This window comes from Ranitomeya imitator, chromosome 1 (assembly GCF_032444005.1).
Source record: "Ranitomeya imitator isolate aRanImi1 chromosome 1, aRanImi1.pri, whole genome shotgun sequence".
NCBI classification, from domain to species: Eukaryota; Metazoa; Chordata; class Amphibia; order Anura; family Dendrobatidae; genus Ranitomeya; species Ranitomeya imitator.
In genome coordinates, this window is record NC_091282.1 from 13,851,429 (window position 1) to 13,876,712 (window position 25,284).

Genomic DNA, 25,284 nt, shown 5'->3' on the forward strand with positions numbered 1-25,284 from the left:
TCCTCCAGTGCTGTATAATGTCCCAGCAGTCACCTCCCCGCTCATCACCCAGAATCCTCCAGTCAAGTATAATTTCCCAGCAGTCACCTCTCCGCTCATCACCCAGAATCCTCCAGTCCTGTATAATGTCCCAGCAGTCACCTCCCCGCTCATCACCCAGAATCCTCCAGTGCTGTATAATGTCCCAGCAGTCACCTCTCCACTCATCACCCAGAATCCTCCAGTGCCGTCCTGTATAATGTCCCAGCAGTCACCTCCCCGCTCATCACCCAGAATCCTCCAGTCCTGTATAATGTCCCAGCAGTCAACTCTCCGCTCATCACCCAGAATCCTCCAGTGCTGTATAATGTCCCAGCAGTCACCTCCCCGCTCATCACCCAGAATCCTCCAGTCAAGTATAATTTCCCAGCAGTCACCTCTCCGCTCATCACCCAGAATCCTCCAGTCCTGTATAATGTCCCAGCAGTCACCTCTCCGCTCATCACCCAGAATCCTCCAGTCCTGTATAATGTCCCAGCAGTCACCTCTCCGCTCATCACCCAGAATCCTCCAGTGCTGTATAATCTCCCAGCAGTCACCTCTCCACTCATCACCCAGAATCCTCCAGTCCTGTATAATGTCCCAGCAGTCACCTCTCCGCTCATCACCCAGAATCCTCCAGTGCTGTATAATCTCCCAGCAGTCACCTCTCCGCTCATCACCCAGAATCCTCCAGTCCTGTATAATCTCCCAGCAGTCACCTCTCTGCTCATCACCCAGAATCCTCCAGTCCTGTATAATGTCCCAGCAGTCACCTCTCTGCTCATCACCCAGAATCCTCCAGTGCTGTATAATGTCCCAGCAGTCACCTCTCCGCTCATCACCCAGAATCCTCCAGTCCTGTATAATGTCCCAGCAGTCACCTCTCCGCTCATCACCCAGAATCCTCCAGTGCTGTATAATCTCCCAGCAGTCACCTCTCCGCTCATCACCCAGAATCCTCCAGTCCTGTATAATGTCCCAGCAGTCACCTCTCCCCTCATCACCCAGAATCCTCTAGTGCTGTATAATCTCCCAGCAGTCACCTCTCCGCTCATCACCCAGAATCCTCCAGTCCTGTATAATCTCCCAGCAGTCACCTCTCCGCTCATCACCCAGAATCCTCCAGTGCTGTATAATGTCCCAGCATTCACCTCTCCGCTCATCACCCAGAATCCTCCAGTGCTGTATAATGTCCCAGCAGTCACCTCTCCGCTCATCACCCAGAATCCTCCAGTCCTGTATAATGTCCCAGCAGTCACCTCTCCGCTCATCACCCAGAATCCTCCAGTGCTGTATAATCTCCCAGCAGTCACCTCTCCGCTCATCACCCAGAATCCTCCAGTCCTGTATAATGTCCCAGCAGTCACCTCTCCGCTCATCACCCAGAATCCTCCAGTGCTGTATAATCTCCCAGCAGTCACCTCTCCGCTCATCACCCAGAATCCTCCAGTGCTGTATAATCTCCCAGCAGTCACCTCTCCGCTCATCACCCAGAATCCTCCAGTGCTGTATAATGTCCCAGCAGTCACCTCTCCGCTCATCACCCAGAATCCTCCAGTCCTGTATAATGTCCCAGCAGTCACCTCTCCCCTCATCACCCAGAATCCTCTAGTGCTGTATAATCTCCCAGCAGTCACCTCTCCGCTCATCACCCAGAATCCTCCAGTCCTGTATAATGTCCCAGCAGTCACCTCTCCGCTCATCACCCAGAATCCTCCAGTGCTGTATAATGTCCCAGCATTCACCTCTCCGCTCATCACCCAGAATCCTCCAGTCCTGTATAATGTCCCAGCAGTCACCTCTCCGCTCATCACCCAGAATCCTCCAGTGCTGTATAATGTCCCAGCAGTCACCTCTCCGATCACCCAGAATCCTCCAGTGCTGTATAATCTCCCAGCAGTCACCTCTCCGCTCATCACCCAGAATCCTCCAGTCCTGTATAATGTCCCAGCAGTCACCTGTCCGCTCATCACCCAGAATCCTCCAGTCCTGTATAATGTCCCAGCAGTCACCTCTCCGCTCATCACCCAGAATCCTCCAGTCCTGTATAATGTCCCAGCAGTCACCTCTCCGCTCATCACCCAGAATCCTCCAGTCCTGTATAATGTCCCAGCAGTCACCTCTCCGCTCATCACCCAGAATCCTCCAGTCCTGTATAATCTCCCAGCAGTCACCTCTCTGCTCATCACCCAGAATCCTCCAGTCCTGTATAATGTCCCAGCAGTCACCTCTCCGCTCATCACCCAGAATCCTCCAGTCCTGTATAATCTCCCAGCAGTCACCTCTCCGCTCAGCAGCTCAATCATCTTGTTGCTGAGCTCCAGGATCTTCTTGTTCCTCTCATGTAGCAGGGAGTGCGGGGGAGGCTCTGTGATGGGGCCCGGGCTCCGCCCTCCTGACTCCTGGAGATGGATGATGGGAGTCACACCGTCCCCCGGTGTCTTCCTAACTATTGTGTAATCCTGTGTATGGAGAGAGACACTTAGGGAGAAGATTCCTTCCCGACTCCAGATCTGACAATCCCGGGATCAATAACCGTCTCCAGTAATCTGGGGCCATAACCGGGAATATTATTCCCCTCCGGACAGACATCCCGGCCCCTCTACAGCTCTTATACGGAATCTCCATGACAACTCCTCCGGGCAGAGAGCTCCACACAATCACTGCTCTTACAGTAAAGAATCCTTCTCTCTATTCTGGATGTCGGACTTGTCACAGAACACAATAAAGCTGATAGAAATGTAGAGGAGTTACCTCTCCGCTCAGCAGGGAGATGATCTCCAGGGCGAAGTGGAATAATCTTCTGGTGGTCTCATCCCTGTCCTCGTCCATCCTCGGGGTCATTCAGGAGGAGGAGGGATGAGCACTGGATCAGCTGGAGGGATCTCGTCCTGCCGGCGTCTTCATGATGAAGGAGAAGATGGAAATCACCGGGGACGACAGAACGACAATCACTAAATTCTGCCAAATATCAACATTTATCAGGAGGAATCTGGAGGAAAAGACTCAAAACTCCACCGCGGCCTCCTCCACCGATCTGACCGCTCATTATCAGCCTCATAGGAGGAGGACGGTCACCGAGGTAACTACATCACTAGCAGGGGGCCGGTCACCGTGGTAACTACACCTCCAGCAGAGGACGGTCAATGTGGTAACTCTACCGCTAGTGGGGGACTGTCGCTGTGGTAACTACACCGTCAGCAGAGGTCGGTCACCTTGGTAACTACACCGCCAGCAGAGGTCGGTCACCATGGTAACTATACCACCAGAGGGGAAGGTCACCGCGGTAACTACACTGCCAGCGGAGGCTGTGAAATGAGGAGATGCTGTACATACCTGTTGCTATAGCCCTTTCCAAGGAGAGCTACCGTATTTTTCTAACTTTAACCCCTTTCTGCCAATGGACGTACTATTCCGTCCATGTGGGGTGGGCCCTACTTCCCAAGGACGGAATAGTACATCAAGCGCGATCGGCCGCGCTCACAGGGGGAGCGCGGCCGGGTGTCAGCTGCTTATCGCAGCTGACATCCGGCACTATGTGCCAGGAGCGGTCACGGACCGCCCCCGGCACATTAACCCCCGGCACACCGCGATCAAACATGATCGCGATGTGCCGGCGGTGCAGGGAAGCATCGCACAGGGAGGGGGCTCCCTGTGTGCTTCCCTGAGACCCCCGCATTACTGCGAGGGTCTCCTACCTCCCTCCGTGCTCCAGGCCCGGATCCAATATGGCCGCGGCATCCGGGTCCTGCAGGGAGGGAGGTGGCTTACCAAGTGCCTGCTCAGAGCAGGCACTGTGAAGCCTGCAGTGCTCTCAGACAGATCGGTGATCTGACAGAGTGCTGTGCAAACTGTCAGATAACCGATCTGTGATGTCCCCCCCCCCCGGGGCAAAGCAAAAAATAAAATAAAACATTTCCAAATTTGTAAAAAAAAATTTAAAAAAATCCTAAATAATGAAAAAAAATATATATATTATTCCCATAAACACATTTCTTTATCTAAATAAAAAAAAAAAAAACAATAAAAGTACACATATTTAGTATCGCCGCGTCCGTAACGACCCCACCTATAAAACTGGCCCACTAGTTAACCCCTTCAGTAAACACCGTAAGAAAAAAAAAAAAAACGAGGCAAAAAACAACGCTTTATTATCATACCGCCGAACAAAAAGTGGAATAACACGCGATCAAAGAGACTGATATAAATAACCATGGTACCGCTGAAAGCGTCATCTTGTCCCGCAAAAAACGAGCTGCCATACAGCATCATCAGCGAAAAAATAAAAAAAGTTATAGTCCTCAGAATAAAGCGATGCAAAAATAATTATTCCCAAAAATGTTACCAATAATAACATCAACTCGTCCCGCAAAAAACAAGACCTCACATGACTCTGTGGACCAAAATATGGAAAAATTATAGCTCTCAAAATGTGGTAACGCAAAAAAATATTTTTTGTAATAAAAAGCGTCTTTCAGTGTGTGACGGCTGCCAATCATAAAAATCCGCTAAAAAACCCGCTATAAGGCTATGTGCACACGTTGCAGATTATTTGTGGTTTTTTAGCGTTTTTGCGCTATAAAACCGCTATAAAACCGCAAATAATCTGCATACATTAAGCATCCCATCATTTATAAAGGAATCCGCAATTTCTGTGCAAATGATGTGCGTTTTTCCGCATGAAAAACGCATTGCGGAAAAATAATGAACCTGTTCATTAATTTTGTGTTTTTTTCGCGGATTTCCCACTGACCAATGCATTGGGAAATGTCTGGGAAAAACCGCGCAAAATCCGCGCAAAAAAACTCATGCGGAAATCTGGCAGAAATGTCCGGATTTCCACAGGAATTTTCTGCATGAATTCCAGAACGTGTGCACATAGCCTAAATGTAAATCAAACCCCCCTTCATCACCCCCTTAGTTAGGGAAAAATTAAAAAATTAAAAAAATGTATATATTTCCATTTTCCCATTAGGGTTAGGGTTGGGGCTAGGGTTATGGTTAGGGCTAGGGTTAGGGCTAGGGTTAGGGTTAAGGCTAGGGTTAAGGCTAAAGTTAGGGTCAGGGTTTGGATTACATTTACGGTTGGGAATAGGGTTGGTGTTATGACCTGGTGGTTAAGAGGCCACACTGATATGACCTGGTGGCTAAAACGCAACATGGACGAGCTCTGGGAAGGTGGTATCTCTACTGACCGCAGTCCCTAATCCTAACAACACAACTAAAAATAGCCGTGGGATGTTCCTGACTCTGCCTAGACACCTCGTCACAGCCTAAGATATAACTACCCCTAAAGAAGGAATCAGAAAGCTATCTTGCCTCAGAGAAACCCCCAAAAGGAAAGATAGCCCCCCACAAATATTGACTGTGAAAGGAGAGGGAAAAGACGTACATAGAAATGAAATCAGAATTCAGCAAAGGGAGGCCAATACTAAACTAGATAGGCAGATAGAAAAGGATACTGTGCGGTCAGTATAAAAACTACAAAATCCACGCAGAGTTTTCAAAAATGAACTCCACACCGACTCACGGTGTGGAGGGGCAAATCTGCTTTCCCAGAGCTTCCAGCTAGCCTGAATGAGACATAGTGACAAGCTGGACAAAAAGAGACATAACTGCAGAGCAATTAAGTCCAAACAAATGGACAAACAAAAACTAGCAAAAACTTATCTTTTGCAGATCAGGACTGGCCATGTGAGAATTCCAAGGAGAGAACCAAATCCAACCAAGAACATTGACAGCAGGCAAGAACTAAAGCTCAGAGCAGGTTTAAATAACAAACCCAGGCAAGGCGATTAGTGAAGGCAGCTGCCACAGCTACCCAAAAGAGCAGCAGTTCCACTTGAAACCACCAGAGGGAGCCCAAGGGCAGAACTCACAAAAATACCATTAGCAACCACAGGAGGGAGCTCCAGAACGGAATTCACAACAGGTTGGGATTAGGGTTAGGGGTGTGTCAGGGTTAGGGGTGTGTCAGGGTTAGGGGTGTGGTTAGGGTTACCGTTGGAATTAGGGTTAGGGGTGTGTTTAAATTAGGGTTTCAGTTATAATTGGGGGGTTTCCACTGTTTAGGCACATCAGGGGCTCTCCAAACGCGACATGGCGTCCGATCTCAATTCCAGCCAATTCTGCATTGAAAAAAACAGTGCTCCTTCCCTTCCGAGCTCTCCCGTGTGCCCAAACAGGAGTTTAACCCAACATATGGGGTATCAGCGTACTCAAGACAAATTGGACAACAACTTTTGGGGTCCAATTTCTCCTGTTACCCTCGAGAAAATACAAAACTGGGGGCTAAAAAATCATTTTGGGGGGAAATTTTTACTTTTTATTTTCCCGCCTCTGCGTTATAAACTGTAGTAAAACACTTGGGGGCTCAAAGTTCTCACAACACATCTAAATAAGTTCCTTGGGGGTCTAGTTTCCAATATGGGGTCACTTGTGGGGGGTTTCTACTGTTTAGGTACATTAGGGGCTCTGCAAACGCAATGTGACGCCTGCAGACCATTCCATCTAAGTCTGTATTCCAAATGGTGCTCCTTCCTTTCCGAGCCCTCCCATGCACCCAAACGGTGGTTCCCCCCCACATATAGGGTATCAGCGCACTCAGGACAAATTGCACAACAACTTTTGGGGTCCAATTTCTCCTGTTACCCTCGGGAAAATACAAAACTGGGGGCTAAAAAATAATTTTTGTGGGAAAAAATTTTTGTTTTATTTTTCCGGTTCTGCATTATAAACTTCTGTGAAGCACTTAGTGGGTCAAAGTGCTCACCACACCTCTAGATAAGTTCCTTAGGGGGTCTACTTTCCAAAATGGTGTCACTTGTGGGGGGGTTTCAATGTATAGGCACATCAGTGGCTCTCCAAACGCAACATGGCGTCCCATCTCAATTCCAGTCAATTTTGCATTGAAAAGTCAAATGGCGCTCCTTCACTTCCGAGCTCTGTCATGCGCCCAAACAGTGGTTTACCTCCACTTATGGGGTATCGGCGTACTCAGGACAAATTGTACAACAACGTTTGGGGTCCATTTTCTCCTGTAATCCTTGGTAAAATAAAACAAATTGGAGGTGACCTAAATTTTTTGTGAAAAAAAGTTAAATGTTAATTTTTATTTAAACATTCCAAAAATTCCTGTGAAACACCTGAAGGGTTAATAAACTTTTTGAATGTGGTTTTGAGAACCTTGAGGGGTGCAGTTTTTAGAATGGTGTCACACTTGGGTATTTTCTATCATATAGACCCCTCAAAATGACTTCAAATGAGATGTGGTCCCTAAAATAAAATGGTGTTGTAAAAATGAGAAATTGCTGGTCAAATTTTAACCCTTATAACTCCCTAACAAAAAAAAATGTTGGTTCCAAAATTGTGCTGATGTAAAGTAGACATGTGGGAAATATTACTTATTAAGTATTTTGTGTGACATATCTCTGTGATTTAATTGCATAAAAATTCAAAGTTGGAAAATTGCGAAATTTTCAAAATTTTCGCCAAATTTCAGATTTTTTTCACAAATAAACGCAGGTAATATCAAAGAAATTTTACCACCATCATGAAGTACAATATGTCACGAGAAAATGTCAGAATCACCAGGATCCGTTGAAGCTGTCCAGAGTTATAACCTCATAAAGGGACAGTGGTCAGAATTGTAAAAATTGGCCTGGTCATTAACGTGCAAACCACCCTTGGGGGTAAAGGGGTTAAAATGCACTTTTTTCCTCCCAAACTGTGGAGAAAAATGGGGAGTGCATCGTATAGTCCGGATGTACCGGCTCTGGCTGTGGTGGGGAGCGGTTTTGGCAGAGCAGAGGGTCACAGAGGCAGGAGCCAGCGGATGCGGCTAATTCCTGTGCCCTCTGCAAAAGAGAAATTAATACTCACTGCATTCCACGCCCATGGGCGTGGAGGGCAATGAATATTCATTTCTTTTTGGCATCCTGGTATGCATGGCCTCATCCTTATCCTGGTATGATTGGCCCCATCAGAAAAGATTTTAAAAAATCAAATCATTACACTCACCTTCCCGGCGCTCCCTCGCAGCGTCCTGCTGCGGTGCCAGCAGCACTTAATGCCTGTAAGCAGCACATGGCAGGGACGTGACCGCCGGCAGCAGCAGGAAGGCTCCAGCTGACACTGCGCACTACTGAAGAGCAATGAATACTCCCTGCTCTCTGCGATGAACAGCCCCGGTGAGTATTCCGGCAGCTGTGCTCTGCTTGTGACGTCCCTGCCATGTGCTGCTTACAAGCATTAATCAGCTGCTGGCAACGGAGTAGGACGCTGCGAGGGAGCGGAGGAAGGAAGTGTAATGGTTTGTTTTTTGTAAAGGGAACCTGTCATCCCGCTTTTTCAAGAAGAGCTAAAAATAGCTGGGCTTTACATTAGTGTATTTTGGAGCCTTTATTCCCCCACCTATGCTGCCGAAATACCTTTGTAAAGTCGCCGTTTTGGGCTGTCACTCACGCTGGTCAGGTCATATGGGCGAAAATAGCGCGATCTGCGCTATTCAGCCGTTTATCAGCGGGCGCGGCCATCTTTGTGAGGCCGCGCATGCGCAGATGGTTCTTCTCAGCTTCCCGGGGCTGCAGGAAAATGGCCGCCGCGATCTCCGTCTGCGCACACGCGGCATCCCGCGGCCATTTTCCTGAAGCCCCGGGAAGCCGAGAAGAACCATCTGCCGCGCCCATCGATAAACGGCTGAATAGCGCAGATCGCGCTATTTTCCTTGAAGCTGCACAGTGGATTCGCCACTTGGACATGCGCACACCACTACCCCACCAACGGAGATCTGGGGGAGAAACAGCGCGGTCACTACGCCCATATGACCTGACCAGCGTGAGTGACAGCCCAAAACGGCAACTTTACAAAGGTATTTCGGCAGCATAGGTGGGGAATAAAGGCTCCAAAATACACTAATGTAAAGCCCAGCTCTGCCCCTATTTAACGCTATTTTTAGCTCTTCTTGAAAAAACGGGGTGACAGGTTCCCTTTTATCTTTTCTGATGGGACCAATCATACCAGGATAAGGATGAGGCCAAACATACCAAGTTAAGGATAAGGAGGCCATGCATACCAGGATAGGGATGAGGGGGACATGTATACCAGGATAGGGATGACGGGGCCATGCATACCAGGATAGGGATGAGGGGGACATGTGTATCAGGATAGGGATGAGGGGGACATGTATACCAGGATAGGGATGAGGGGGACATGCATACCAGGATAGGGATGAGGGGGACATGTGTATCAGGATAGGGATGAGGGGGACATGTATACCAGGATAGGGATGAGGGGGCCATGCATACCAGGATAGGGATGAGGGGGACATGTGTATCAGGATAGGGATGAGGGGGACATGCATACCAGGATAGGGATCAGGGGGACATGCATACCAGGATAGGGATGAGGGGGACATGTATACCAGGATAGGGATGAGGAGCCATGTATACCAGGATAGGGATGAGGGAACCTTATTTTCCAGGATAGGGGACATTAAGTACAGAATTGACCACATTTTTTGCTTCAGTATCTTTTTTCCTAATTTCCTCCTCTAAAACCTAGGTGCGCCTTATGGTCCGGTGCGTCTTATTGTCCGAAAAATACAGTAATTTCAGGCTGAGATACAAGCGATCTCCAGATCTTCCATTATTGCTCCATATTAAAAATGAAATAAAATAAATACGATGCATCAGAGACAAGAATACACAGCCATCGTCACAAGTCTTTATTACAGAGATGAGAGTGGGAGGAATGGCTTCTTACATCACCTGAGGGAGGAGAGATTTACGGTGGGAGATTATTATCAGACCAGATCTCCCCAGATTACTGTACTCAGAGACCCAGCATTGTATAACACACAGACCCTCTATATAGAGACATCATTTACCACCCTGCTATTCACAAGTACAATACTCTCTGACTGGTGATGTAAGAAGCCATTCCTCCCGCTCTCTCATCTCTGTAATGTAAGAGGCCATTCCTCCCGCTCTCTCATCTCTGTGATGTAAGAAGCCATTCCTCCCGCTCTCTCATCTCTGTAATGTAAGAGGCCATTCCTCCCGCTCTCTCATCTCTGTGATGTAAGAAGCCATTCCTCCCGCTCTCTCATCTCTGTAATGTAAGAGGCCATTCCTCCCGCTCTCTCATCTCTGTGATGTAAGAAGCCATTCCTCCCGCTCTCTCATCTCTGTGATGTAAGAGGCCATTCCTCCCGCTCTCTCATCTCTGTGATGTAAGCAGCCATTCGTCCCGCTCTCTCATCTCTGTGATGTAAGAAGCCATTCCTCCCACTCTCATCTCTGTGATGTAAGAAGCCATTCCTCCCGCTCTCATCTCTGTGATGTAAGAAGCCATTCCTCCCGCTCTCTCATCTCTGTAATGTAAGAAGCCATTCCTCCCGCTCTCTCATCTCTGTAATGTAAGAAGCCATTCCTCCCGCTCTCTCATCTCTGTAATGTAAGAGGCCATTCCTCCCGCTCTCATCTCTGTGATGTAAGAAGCCATTCCTCCCGCTCTCATCTCTGTGATGTAAGAAGCCATTCCTCCCGCTCTCATCTCTGTGATGTAAGAGGCCATTCCTCCCGCTCTCTCATCTCTGTGATGTAAGAAGCCATTCCTCCCGCTCTCTCATCTCTGTAATGTAAGAAGCCATTCCTCCCGCTCTCTCATCTCTGTAATGTAAGAAGCCATTCCTCCCGCTCTCTCATCTCTGTAATGTAATTTCCTCCTCTAAAACCTAGGTGCGCCTTATGGTCCGGTGCGTCTTATTGTCCGAAAAATACAGTAATTTCAGGCTGAGATACAAGCGATCTCCAGATCTTCCATTATTGCTCCATATTAAAAATGAAATAAAATAAATACGATGCATCAGAGACAAGAATACACAGCCATCGTCACAAGTCTTTATTACAGAGATGAGAGTGGGAGGAATGGCTTCTTACATCACCTGAGGGAGGAGAGATTTACGGTGGGAGATTATTATCAGACCAGATCTCCCCAGATTACTGTACTCAGAGACCCAGCATTGTATAACACACAGACCCTCTATATAGAGACATCATTTACCACCCTGCTATTCACAAGTACAATACTCTCTGACTGGTGATGTAAGAAGCCATTCCTCCCGCTCTCTCATCTCTGTAATGTAAGAGGCCATTCCTCCCGCTCTCTCATCTCTGTGATGTAAGAAGCCATTCCTCCCGCTCTCTCATCTCTGTAATGTAAGAGGCCATTCCTCCCGCTCTCTCATCTCTGTGATGTAAGAAGCCATTCCTCCCGCTCTCTCATCTCTGTAATGTAAGAGGCCATTCCTCCCGCTCTCTCATCTCTGTGATGTAAGAAGCCATTCCTCCCGCTCTCTCATCTCTGTGATGTAAGAGGCCATTCCTCCCGCTCTCTCATCTCTGTGATGTAAGAAGCCATTCCTCCCGCTCTCTCATCTCTGTGATGTAAGAGGCCATTCCTCCCGCTCTCTCATCTCTGTGATGTAAGCAGCCATTCGTCCCGCTCTCTCATCTCTGTGATGTAAGAAGCCATTCCTCCCACTCTCATCTCTGTGATGTAAGAAGCCATTCCTCCCGCTCTCATCTCTGTGATGTAAGAAGCCATTCCTCCCGCTCTCTCATCTCTGTAATGTAAGAAGCCATTCCTCCCGCTCTCTCATCTCTGTAATGTAAGAAGCCATTCCTCCCGCTCTCTCATCTCTGTAATGTAAGAGGCCATTCCTCCCGCTCTCATCTCTGTGATGTAAGAAGCCATTCCTCCCGCTCTCATCTCTGTGATGTAAGAAGCCATTCCTCCCGCTCTCATCTCTGTGATGTAAGAGGCCATTCCTCCCGCTCTCTCATCTCTGTGATGTAAGAAGCCATTCCTCCCGCTCTCTCATCTCTGTAATGTAAGAAGCCATTCCTCCCGCTCTCTCATCTCTGTAATGTAAGAAGCCATTCCTCCCGCTCTCTCATCTCTGTAATGTAAGAGGCCATTCCTCCCGCTCTCATCTCTGTGATGTAAGAAGCCATTCCTCCCGCTCTCATCTCTGTGATGTAAGAAGCCATTCCTCCCGCTCTCTCATCTCTGTGATGTAAGAAGCCATTCCTCCCGCTCTCTCATCTCTGTGATGTAAGAAGCCATTCCTCCCGCTCTCTCATCTCTGTGATGTAAGAAGCCATTCCTCCCGCTCTCTCATCTCTGTAATGTAAGAAGCCATTCCTCCCACTCTCTCATCTCTGTGATGTAAGAAGCCATTCCTCCCACTCTCTCATCTCTGTAATGTAAGAAGCCATTCCTCCCGCTCTCTCATCTCTGTGATGTAAGAAGCCATTCCTCCCGCTCTCTCATCTCTGTGATGTAAGAAGCCATTCCTCCCGCTCTCTCATCTCTGTGATGTAAGAAGCCATTCCTCCCGCTCTCATCTGTGTGATGTAAGAAGCCATTCCTCCCGCTCTCATCTCTGTGATGTAAGAAGCCATTCCTCCCGCTCTCTCATCTCTGTGATGTAAGAAGCCATTCCTCCCGCTCTCTCATCTCTGTAATGTAAGAGGCCATTCCTCCCGCTCTCCTCTCTCATCTCTGTGATGTAAGAAGCCATTCCTCCCGCTCTCCTCTCTCATCTCTGTGATGTAAGAAGCCATTCCTCCCGCTCTCATCTCTGTGATGTAAGAAGCCATTCCTCCAGCTCTCTCATCTCTGTAATGTAAGAAGCCATTCCTCCCGCTCTCATCTCTGTAATGTAAGAAGCCATTCCTCCCGCTCTCATCTCTGTGATGTAAGAAGCCATTCCTCCCACTCTCTCATCTCTGTAATGTAAGAAGCCATTCCTCCCGCTCTCTCATCTCTGTAATGTAAGAAGCCATTCCTCCCGCTCTCTCATCTCTGTGAGGTAAGAAGCCATTCCTCCCACTCTCTCATCTCTGTGATGTAAGAAGCCATTCCTCCCACTCTCTCATCTCTGTGATGTAAGAAGCCATTCCTCCCACTCTCTCATCTCTGTGATGTAAGAAGCCATTCCTCCCACTCTCTCATCTCTGTGATGTAAGAAGCCATTCCTCCCGCTCTCTCATCTCTGTGATGTAAGAAGCCATTCCTCCCGCTCTCTCATCTCTGTAATGTAAGAAGCCATTCCTCCCACTCTCTCATCTCTGTGATGTAAGAAGCCATTCCTCCCACTCTCTCATCTCTGTAATGTAAGAAGCCATTCCTCCCGCTCTCTCATCTCTGTGATGTAAGAAGCCATTCCTCCCGCTCTCTCATCTCTGTGATGTAAGAAGCCATTCCTCCCGCTCTCTCATCTCTGTGATGTAAGAAGCCATTCCTCCCGCTCTCATCTGTGTGATGTAAGAAGCCATTCCTCCCGCTCTCATCTCTGTGATGTAAGAAGCCATTCCTCCCGCTCTCTCATCTCTGTGATGTAAGAAGCCATTCCTCCCACTCTCTCATCTCTGTGATGTAAGAAGCCATTCCTCCCGCTCTCTCATCTCTGTAATGTAAGAGGCCATTCCTCCCGCTCTCCTCTCTCATCTCTGTGATGTAAGAAGCCATTCCTCCCGCTCTCCTCTCTCATCTCTGTGATGTAAGAAGCCATTCCTCCCGCTCTCATCTCTGTGATGTAAGAAGCCATTCCTCCCACTCTCATCTCTGTAATGTAAGAAGCCATTCCTCCCGCTCTCATCTCTGTGATGTAAGAAGCCATTCCTCCCGCTCTCTCATCTCTGTAATGTAAGAAGCCATTCCTCCCGCTCTCTCATCTCTGTGAGGTAAGAAGCCATTCCTCCCACTCTCTCATCTCTGTGATGTAAGAAGCCATTCCTCCCACTCTCTCATCTCTGTGATGTAAGAAGCCATTCCTCCCACTCTCTCATCTCTGTGATGTAAGAAGCCATTCCTCCCACTCTCTCATCTCTGTGATGTAAGAAGCCATTCCTCCCACTCTCTCATCTCTGTGATGTAAGAAGCCATTCCTCCCACTCTCTCATCTCTGTGATGTAAGAAGCCATTCCTCCCGCTCTCATCTCTGTGATGTAAGAAGCCATTCCTCCCACTCTCTCATCTCTGTAATGTAAGAAGCCATTCCTCCCGCTCTCTCATCTCTGTAATGTAAGAAGCCATTCCTCCCGCTCTCTCATCTCTGTGATGTAAGAAGCCATTCCTCCCGCTCTCATCTCTGTGATGTAAGAAGCCATTCCTCCCGCTCTCATCTCTGTAATGTAAGAAGCCATTCCTCCCGCTCTCTCATCTCTGTGATGTAAGAAGCCATTCCTCCCGCTCTCATCTCTGTAATGTAAGAAGCCATTCCTCCCGCTCTCTCATCTCTGTGATGTAAGAAGCCATTCCTCCCGCTCTCTCATCTCTGTGATGTAAGAAGCCATTCCTCCCGCTCTCTCATCTCTGTGATGTAAGAAGCCATTCCTCCCGCTCTCATCTCTGTGATGTAAGAGGCCATTCCTCCCGCTCTCTCATCTCTGTAATGTAAGAGGCCATTCCTCCCGCTCTCTCATCTCTGTAATGTAAGAAGCCATTCCTCCCGCTCTCTCATCTCTGTAATGTAAGAAGCCATTCCTCCCGCTCTCTCATCTCTGTGATGTAAGAAGCCATTCCTCCCGCTCTCATCTCTGTGATGTAAGAAGCCATTCCTCCAGCTCTCTCATCTCTGTAATGTAAGAAGCCATTCCTCCCGCTCTCTCATCTCTGTGATGTAAGAAGCCATTCCTCCCACTCTCTCATCTCTGTGATGTAAGAAGCCATTCCTCCCACTCTCTCATCTCTGTAATGTAAGAGGCCATTCCTCCCGCTCTCCTCTCTCATCTCTGTGATGTAAGAAGCCATTCCTCCCGCTCTCTCATCTCTGTAATGTAAGAAGCCATTCCTCCCGCTCTCTCATCTCTGTAATGTAAGAAGCCATTCCTCCCGCTCTCTCATCTCTGTAATGTAAGAAGCCATTCCTCCCGCTCTCTCATCTCTGTGATGTAAGAAGCCATTCCTCCCGCTCTCATCTCTGTGATGTAAGAAGCCATTCCTCCCGCTCTCTCATCTCTGTAATGTAAGAAGCCATTCCTCCCGCTCTCTCATCTCTGTGATGTAAGAAGCCATTCCTCCCGCTCTCTCATCTCTGTGATGTAAGAAGCCATTCCTCCCGCTCTCTCATCTCTGTGATGTAAGAAGCCATTCCTCCCGCTCTCTCATCTCTGTGATGTAAGAAGCCATTCCTCCCGCTCTCATCTCTGTGATGTAAGAGGCCATTCCTCCCGCTCTCTCATCTCTGTAATGTAAGAGGCCATTCCTCCCGCTCTCTCATCTCTGTAATGTAAGAAGCCATTCCTCCCGCTCTCTCATCTCTGTAATGTAAGAAGCCATTCCTCCCGCTCTCTCATCTCTGTAATGTAAGAAGCCATTCCTCCCGCTCTCTCATCTCTGTAATGTAAGAAGCCATTCCTCCCGCTCTCTCATCTCTGTAATGTAAGAAGCCATTCCTCCCGCTCTCTCATCTCTGTAATGTAAGAAGCCATTCCTCCCGCTCTCTCATCTCTGTAATGTAAGAAGCCATTCCTCCCGCTCTCTCATCTCTGTAATGTAAGAAGCCATTCCTCCCACTCTCTCATCTCTGTGATGTAAGAAGCCATTCCTCCCGCTCTCTCATCTCTGTGATGTAAGAAGCCATTCCTCCCGCTCTCTCATCTCTGTGATGTAAGAAGCCATTCCTCCCGCTCTCTCATCTCTGTAATGTAAGGAGCCATTCCTCCCGCTCTCTCATCTCTGTAATGTAAGAAGCCATTCCTCCCGCTCTCTCATCTCTGTAATGTAAGAAGCCATTCCTCCAGCTCTCATCTCTGTGATGTAAGAAGCCATTCCTCCCGCTCTCTCATCTCTGTAATGTAAGAAGCCATTCCTCCAGCTCTCATCTCTGTAATGTAAGAAGCCATTCCTCCCGCTCTCTCATCTCTGTGATGTAAGAAGCCATTCCTCCCGCTCTCATCTCTGTGATGTAAGAAGCCATTCCTCCCGCTCTCTCATCTCTGTAATGTAAGGAGCCATTCCTCCCGCTCTCTCATCTCTGTGATGTAAGAAGCCATTCCTCCCGCTCTCATCTCTGTGATGTAAGGAGCCATTCCTCCCACTCTCTCATCTCTGTAATGTAAGAAGTCATTCCTCCCGCTCTCTCATCTCTGTGATGTAAGAAGCCATTCCTCCCACTCTCTCATCTCTGTGATGTAAGAAGCCATTCTTCCCGCTCTCTCATCTCTGTAATGTAAGAGGCCATTCCTCCCACTCTCTCATCTCTGTAATGTAAGAAGCCATTCCTCCCGCTCTCTCATCTCTGTGATGTAAGAAGCCATTCCTCCAGCTCTCTCACCTCTGTAATGTAAGAAGCCATTCCTCCCGCTCTCTCATCTCTGTGATGTAAGAAGCCATTCCTCCCGCTCTCTCATCTCTGTAATGTAAGAAGCCATTCCTCCCGCTCTCTCATCTCTGTGATGTAAGAAGCCATTCCTCCCACTCTCTCATCTCTGTAATGTAAGAAGCCATTCCTCCCACTCTCATCTCTGTAATGTAAGAAGCCATTCCTCCCGCTCTCATCTCTGTAATGTAAGAAGCCATTCCTCCCGCTCTCATCTGTGATGTAAGAAGCCATTCCTCCCGCTCTCATCTGTGATGTAAGAAGCCATTCCTCCCGCTCTCTCATCTCCGGGACCTGAGACCAGACGAGGATCGGACACGGACAGACGCGGCTTCTGCTCTGGTCTCTGATGTGATGATAGCTGGTAAATGTCTGACACCTCCTGAGCTTCTCCTATAAGTTTCCATACAGGTTTCCACTACATAACAAACACAACTCCCCCCACAGACCCCTCTATATAGAGACAGCGCCCGGTGCTATTACTTCTATCAATAACACTTATAGAGCGAATACTAAATACAGAATTATCAGAGACTTATAGGGAGAAGTAATTATCTAATAATAATCAGAGTATAAATATTTACCACAACATTAACCCCTTAATGACCAGGATACGTCTTTTAAAGGCGGCAGTTAAGGGTACTTAAACCACAGGAAAAAGTGTATAGCGCCCCCCAGAGTCAGAAATTCTCCAGGGTCTCGGCTGCGGGGGGTAGCTGAGACCCCAGACAACATGATTCTGGTCGGTTTTTACTGACCCCAGTGCTGCGATCGCCGTTATTAACCGTATAACGGCGACTGCAAAAAGAAAAGTCTGATTTTCCATTTAATTTCTCTCTCCTCTGTGATCGCACATCAGAAGAGAGAGAAGGAGGGTCCCCGGTTCTGTGTCTCCCCCCTCCCTACCCGATGTTCCTGTGTCCCCCAACGGCCGCCAGCATCTTTTTCTGGGAAGAAAATGGCGGGCGCATGCGCAGTGTCCCCGCCGAGATCTGCCGGTCGGCACCTGGCAACAATAGGAGATTTTTCCTTTTAGTTAATTTTGATCACTGTGACAGACCCTATCACAGGGATCAAAAGAAAAAAAAATAGTAAATAAAACCCCCTTTATCACCCCCTTAGTTAGGGGAAAATAAAAAAAAAATGTATTTATTTCCATTTTTCCATTAGGGTTAGAGTTGGGCTAAAGTTAGGGTTGGGGCTAGAGATGGGATTAGGGGTGTGTTCAGGTTAGGGTTAGAATTGGGGAGTTTCCACTGTTCAGGCACATCAGGGGGTCTCAAAATACGACATGGCGTCCGATCTCAATTCCAGCCAATCCTGCGTTGAAGAAGTCAAACGGTACTCCTTCCCTTCTGAGCCCTTCCATGCACCCAAACAGTGGTTTACCCCCACATATGGGGTATCATTGTACTCAGCAGAAATTGCCCAACAAGTTTTGTGGTTCATTTTCTCTTTCTACCCTCGTGAAAATAAAAAAAATTGGTTTAGAAGTAAAATGTTTGTGAAAAAAAGTGACGTGTTCAATTTTTCCTTCCACATTGCTTCAGTTCCTGTGAAGCACGTAAAGGGTTAATAAACTTCTTGAGGATGAGAAATCCGCAAAAAATCCACAAAAATAATGAACATGTCTGTTTTTTTTTTTTTGCGGTATGCATTTTTTTGCGGAAAAAAACGCAAACATATACACAAAAAATGCGGAATGCATTCTAAACTAGATGGGTATTTCCTGAAGGAACTACAGATAGTGCTTTGGAATGGTGCCTGGGCTGCCCCTGCAAGACTTTCACACTTGGGTGCCCCTCAGGTGCTCGTTTGGTGGGCGGGGTCCCTCTGGGTCTGATTTGGTGGGCGGGGCCCCTCAGGGACCGATTTGGTGGGCGGGGCCCCTCAGCGTCCGATTTGGTGGGCGGGGCCCCTCAGCGTCCGATTTGGTGGGCAGGGCCCCTCAGGGTCCGATTTGGTGGGCGGGGCCCCTCAGCGTCCGATTTGGTGGGCGGGGCCCCTCAGCGTCCGATTTGGTGGGCGGGGCCCCTCAGGGTCCGATTTCGTGGGCTGGGCACCTCAGGGTCAGATTTGGTGTGCGGGTCACTTTAAGGGCCCCTTCACATTAAGCGACGCTGCAGCGATACCGACAACAATCCGGATCGCTGCAGCGTCGCTGTTTGGTCGCTGGAGAGCTGTCACACAGACCGCTCTCCAGCGACCAACGATGCCGGTAACCAGGGTAAATATCGGGTAACTAAGCGCAGGGCCGCGCTTAGTAACCCGATGTTTACCCTGGATACCATGCTAAAAGTAAAAAAAAACAAACACTAGATACTTACCTACAGCTGTCTGTCCTCCAGCGCTGCGCTCTGCTTCTCTGCTCTCCTCCTGTACTGGCTGTGAGCCGGAAAGCAGAGCGGTGACGTCACCGCTCTGCTTTCCGGCTCACAGCCAGTACAGGAGGAGTGCAGAGCACAGCGCTGGAGGACAGACGGCTGTAGGTAAGTATCTAGTGTTTGTTTTTTTTTACTTTTAGCATGGTATCCAGGGTAAACATCGGGTTACTAAGCGCGGCCCTGCACTTAGTTACCCGATGTTTACCCTGGTTACCAGTGAAGACATCGCTGGATCGGTGTCACACACGCCGATCCAGCGATGTCAGCAGGAGTCCAGCGACCAAAGAAAGGTCTGGACTTTATTCAGCGACCAACGATCTCCCAGCAGGGGCCTGATCGTTGGTCACTGTCACACATAACGATTTCATTAACGATATCGTTGCTACGTCACAAAAAGCAACGATATCGTTAACAATATCGTTATGTGTGAAGGTACCTTTAGAGCTGATATTATCTGGCAAAACTGTGTCCTGGTGGGGTCATGTAGAGTTCGTAGGCGTTGGCATAGTAACTGGGTCTGACTGCACATAGCAATGAGCTGATCAGCCAGGTGGCAGTTGGCAGTTATTTTGAAATTGCCTCAGAAATCAGCCATTGGAACAATTTCCCCATTGAAATGCATTGAGACAAAATTTTCAAATACCAATTGCGCCAAAACTACAAATCCGATCGACACGAAAAATACTTAGCACACCTCCCAGGAACGCTGGCTTCGAAATGACACCTCACTGGAGTCTGTGCGTGCAGCGGTTCGGGTCGCATTAATTGCGGACTGAATAATAATAATAAGAAGAATAAGTTGACTACGGTGGAATAACAATATAGTGCTTTTTACAAAGCACTATAATGATAGGATGCATAATGTTTGCATTTTTTTAGCGATTTTATAGCGTTTTTATTGCGAAATTCCGCAAAAAAACACACTAAAAATCCGGACGTGTGCACATACCGTGAATGTGGTTTTGAGCACCTTGAAGGGTGCAGTTTTTAGAATGGTGTCACTTTTTGATATTTTCTATCATATAGACCCCTCAAAGTGACTTCAAATGTGAGATGGTCCCTAAAAAAATGTTGTTGTAAAAATGAGAAATCGCTGGTCAAATTTTAACCCTTATAATTTCCTATCAAAAAATTAAATTTGTTTTCAAAATTGTGCTGATGTAAAGTAGACATGTGGGAAATGTTATTTATTAAGTATTTTATGTGTCATATCTCTGTGATTTAAGGGCACAAAAATGAAAAGTTGGAAAATTGCAAACATTTTTAAATTTTCGCCAAATTTCAGTTTTTTTCATAAATAAATGTAAGTCATATGAAAGAGATGTTACCACTAACATGAAGTACAATATGTCACGAGAAAACAATGTCAGAATCACCAGGATCCATGGAAGCTCCAGAGTTATAACCTCATAAAGGGACAGTGGTCAGAATTGTAAAAATCGGCCGGTCATTAAGGCCGGCGTCACTCTAGCGATTTTTACGGACGTATGAGCGGTGCAGAAAATACGGATTGCACACGGTACAATGATTCTCTAAGGCCCCAGCTCCTATCAGCCGTATGTTACGGATCCGTATTATACGCTCTTGTACGGCCGTAGAAAATCGCAGCACGCTGCGTCTGTCACCATTTTGCGCCAAAAAAAAAATCACCAATGAAAGTTTATGGGGGCGAGAAAAATACGGATTAAACACGGACCAGCAGTGTGACTTGCAAGAAATACGCAGCGGTGTTAGAGAGAAAAGCCGGTAATTCAATTGCCGGCTTTTCCTCTCTCCTTCACAAACCCGACATGATATGACACATGGTTACATACAATAAACCATCTCATATCACCATTTTTTTTGCATATTCCACACTACTAACGTTAGTAGTGTATATGCAAAATTTCGCCGTTCTAGCTATTAAATTAAAGGGTTAAATGGCGGGGAAAATTGGCGTGGGCTCCCGCGCAATTTTCTCCGCCAGAGTGGTAAAGCCAGTGACTGAGGGCAGATATTAATAGCCTGGAGAGGGTCCAGTCTCCCATGGAGACTATTGAAGCATGCCAAAAGTAAAAAAAAAAATTGTGTTTAAAAATATGAAAAAAAAATTATACAAAAGTTCGAATCACTCCCCTTTCGCCTCATTCAAAGAAAAAAAAAAAAAATCAAACTTACACATACTTGGTATCGCTGCGTTCGGAATCGCCCGATATCAACGAAAAAAAGGATTAACCTGATCGCTAAACGGCGTAGAGAGAAAAAAGTCAAAATGACAAAATTAAGTTTTTTTGGTCGCCGCAACATTGCATTAAAATGCAATAACGGCGATCACAAGATCATATCTGCACCAAAATAGTATCAATAAAAACGTCAGCTCGGCACGCAAAACATAACACCTCACCCGACCCCAGATCACGAAAATGGAGACGATACGGGTATCAGAAAATGGCGCAATTTTTTTTTTTTAGTTAAGTTTGGAATTTTTTTTTCACCACTTAAATAAAACGTAACCCAGACATGTTTGGTGTCTATGAACTCGTAATGCCCTGGAGAATCACAATGGCCGGGCAGTTTTAGCATTTAGTGAACCTAGCAAAAAAGCCAAACAAAAAACAAGTGTGGGATTGCACAGTTTTCCCATTTTCTCTTACACAACATGGTAAAACCAATGAGGTCATTCAAAACTACAACTCATCCTGCAAAAAATAAGCCCTCACACGGCCATAGTGAGGGAAAAATAATAATGTTATGGCTCTGGGAAGGAGGGGAGCGAAAAACGAAAAACCGAAACACGCTCCAGTCATGAAGGGGTTAAGTAGTAAATTGGCTCCGTCACTAAGGGGTTAACATCCCCAACACTGAGGAGCCGCAGTCACAGGGGGCAGGAGCCTCCACAGGAACAGCTCTGATCTCACCCCACACTCTCCTCTCACAGATTTACCACAAACCCTCCTGTAATCTCACCGGAATGGCGGGAAATCTGCTGCTGGCTGACACCAGAGAACACGAGCTGCACACAACCAGGACGGAGCTGCTGCACTGAGAGCGGAAGGATCTGTGGTGACGTCACTGTCATGTGATCAGGGGGCGGGGCTCAGGGGAGAATGGTGAAGGACCTGTGGTGACGTCACCGTCATGTGATCAGGGGGCGGGGCTCAGGAGAGAAGTGGTGAAGAACCTTGATTCCAGCAGCTCCGGTGTAGACGGCTCAGCGGTGACAGGAGGAGAATGGAGGAGATTCCGGCAGCTCCGGTGTAGACGGCTCAGCGGTGACAGGAGGAGAATGGAGGAGATTCCGGCAGCTCCGGTGTAGACGGCTCAGCGGTGACAGGAGGAGACTGGAGGAGATTCCGGCAGCTCCGGTGTAGACGGCTCAGCGGTGACAGGAGGAGAATGGAGGAGATTCCGGCAGCTCCGGTGTAGACGGCTTAGCGGTGACAGGAGGAGATTCCGGCAGCTCCGGTGTAGACGGCTCAGTGGTGACAGGAGGAGAATGGAGGAGATTCTGGCAGCTCCGGTGTAGACGGCTCAGCGGTGACAGGAGGAGAATGGAGGAGATTCCGGCAGCTCCGGTGTAGACGGCTCAGCGGTGACAGGAGGAGATTCCGGCAGCTCCGGTGTAGACGGCTCAGCGGTGACAGGAGAATGGAGGAGATTCCGGCAGCTCCGGTGTAGACGGCTCAGCGGTGACAGGAGGAGAATGGAGGAGATTCCGGCAGCTCCGGTGTAGACGGCTCAGCGGTGACAGGAGGAGAATGGAGGAGATTCCGGCAGCTCCGGTGTAGACGGCTCAGCGGTGACAGGAGGAGAATGGAGGAGATTCCGGCAGCTCCGGTGTAGACGGCTTAGCGGTGACAGGAGGAGAATGGAGGAGATTCCAGCAGCTCCGGTGTAGGCGGGTCAGTGGTCACAGGAGGAGAATGGAGGAGATTCCGGCAGCTGCGGTGTTGACGGCTCAGCGGTGACAGGAGGAGAATGGAGGAGATTCCGGCAGCTCCGGTGTAGACGGCTCAGCGGTGACAGGAGAATGGAGGAGATTCAGGCAGCTCCGGTGTAGACGGCTCAGCGGTGACAGGAGGAGAATGGAGGAGATTCCGGCAGCTCCGGTGTAGACGGCTCAGCGGTGACAGGAGGAGAATGGAGGAGATTCAGGCAGCTCCGGTGTAGACGGCTCAGCGGTGACAGGAGGAGAATGGAGGAGATTCCGGCAGCTCCGGTGTAGACGGCTCAGCGGTGACAGGAGGAGAATGGAGGAGATTCCGGCAGCTCCGGTGTAGACGGCTCAGCGGTGACAGGAGGAGAATGGAGGAGATTCCGGCAGCTCCGGAGTAGACGGCTCAGCAGTGACAGGAGGAGAATGGAGGAGATTCTGGCAGCTCCGGTGTAGACGGCTCAGCGGTGACAGGAGGAGAATGGAGGAGATTCCGGCAGCTCCGGTGTAGACGGCTCAGCGGTGACAGGAGGAGAATGGAGGAGATTCCGGCAGCTCCGGTGTAGACGGCTCAGCGGTGACAGGAGGAGAATGGAGGAGATTCCGGCAGCTCCGGTGTAGACGGCTCAGCGGTGACAGGAGGAGAATGGAGGAAATTCCGGCAGCTCCGGTGTAGACGGCTCAGCGGTGACAGGAGGAGAATGGAGGAGATTCTGGCAGCTCCGGTGTAGACGGCTTAACGGTGACAGGAGGAGAATGGAGGAGATTCCGGCATCTCCGGTGTAGGCGGGTCAGCGGTGACAGGAGAATGGAGGAGATTCCGGCAGCTCCGGTGTAGACGGCTCAGCGGTGACAGGAGGAGAATGGAGGAGAGTCCGGCAGCTCCGGTGTAGACGGCTCAGCGGTGACAGGAGGAGAATGGAGGAGATTCCGGCAGCTCCGGTGTAGACGGCTCAGCGGTGACAGGAGGAGAATGGAGGAGATTCCGGCAGCTCCGGTGTAGACGGCTCAGCGGTGACAGGAGGAGAATGGAGGAGATTCCAGCAGCTCCGGTGTAGACGGCTCAGCGGTGACAGGAGGAGAATGGAGGAGATTCCGGCAGCTCCGGTGTAGACGGCTCAGCGGTGACAGGAGGAGAATGGAGGAGATTCCGGCAGCTCCGGTGTAGACGGCTCAGCGGTGACAGGAGGAGAATGGAGGAGATTCTGGCAGCTCCGGTGTAGACGGCTCAGCGGTGACAGGAGAATGGAGGAGATTCCGGCAGCTCCGGTGTAGATGGCTCAGCAGTGCGCGGAGCAGAATTCATGTTGTCTGTGCACACAGTACTGTCTATAAGGACGACCTCTTTATGGCATCTGCATGCTAGTTATATTGAGAATACAGGTTAACTCAATTTACTAATTATATTACTTGAAGGCGAATGGTGACTTTTATTGAGGGATAAAGAAGATGTAGCTGATTGGGATTTCCTGTGACACTAACAATACGTAGCAAGTATTTGTGAGGTGCAAAGGAAATGATACAGGGTTTTCTAAATATTTTATAAGTCAGAGCATTGTGCTGTATATTTGTATTCCATCTCTTGTAGTCTGATGCCCTTAAAGTGAACCTGTCACCAGGTTTGGCCGATAGAAGATACAGCTACCGCCTTTCAGGGCTTATCTACAGCATTCTATAATGTAGACTGAGCCCTTGTGGGCAGGGTCTTCTCCCATCCTGTACCAGTCCGTGACTGTTAATGTTCATAATTATTGCACTTATTTTTATTATGTGCACCCCTCCTCACATGTAAAGTGCCATGGTCTAAATGGCGCTATAATAATAATAACTGGAGACTGTGGAGGTAATATTTTGTAGATGAGGCCATGTATCATAAGGCTACGTTCACATTAGCGTCGCGTCGCTGTTGCGTCGGCGACGCGCCCCTATGTTTAACATAGGGGACGCGTGCGTCTTTTTGCACGCGTTTTCCGACACATGCGTCGTTTTAGATGCTAGCGTCGGACGCAAGAAAACGCTACAAGTTGCATTTTTCTTGCGTCCAATTTCGTCAAAAAACGACGCACGCGTCGCAAAACGCGCGCGTTTTTGCGCGCGTTTTTCCGTGCGTCACGTCGCCGACGCAGGGCGGCGCAACGCTAGTGTGAACGTAGACTAAGAGGGACAGTGTGGGTGTCATTTATTGTGCACGGAGCACAGTGGGGCGCTATCATTTATTCAGGGGCACAGCACATGCTTATTTAGGGCACAGCAGGGGCAGATATTTTTATGCAGGCAGCATTATAATGAGACATTGTTGAGGGCGCGGTGTCATCATGTGCTGCAAAAGACCGGATAAAAGGGACATCTGTGGAGACGAGCTGTGGATGTGAAAACTTACCCTGGAATAAGGAGCAGATGAAGAAAAGGATGAGAGCAACTGCAATCAAAGAAAACGTCACCTATAAGGTACCGGGATGTAATGCGGCATTTACACTGGTCAGACGTGGCACTTACATGACTGCCGACCAGTTATGTGAAGGTGATTGGCAGTGGTTTAATAGCCTGTGAGCTGTACTATGATGGTTCTGTGGGCA

At 48.5% G+C, this 25,284-nt stretch overlaps 1 protein-coding gene across 1 annotated transcript in view; it reads right to left on the reverse strand.

Annotated features, from left to right (window-relative positions):
• The window catches only part of LOC138657422 (zinc finger protein ZFP2-like), an 85,239-nt gene extending 63,388 nt beyond the window's left edge, over positions 1-21,851 (reverse strand). The window contains exons 1-3 of the mRNA XM_069745203.1: positions 21,742-21,851; positions 2,776-2,922; positions 2,304-2,483 (exon numbers count right to left, since the gene is read on the reverse strand). Coding sequence (XP_069601304.1) covers positions 2,304-2,483; positions 2,776-2,865 — 270 coding nt within the window. The 5' untranslated portion in view covers positions 2,866-2,922; positions 21,742-21,851. The remainder of the gene's footprint in view (positions 1-2,303; positions 2,484-2,775; positions 2,923-21,741) is intronic.
• Positions 21,852-25,284: the final 3,433 nt, after the last annotated feature.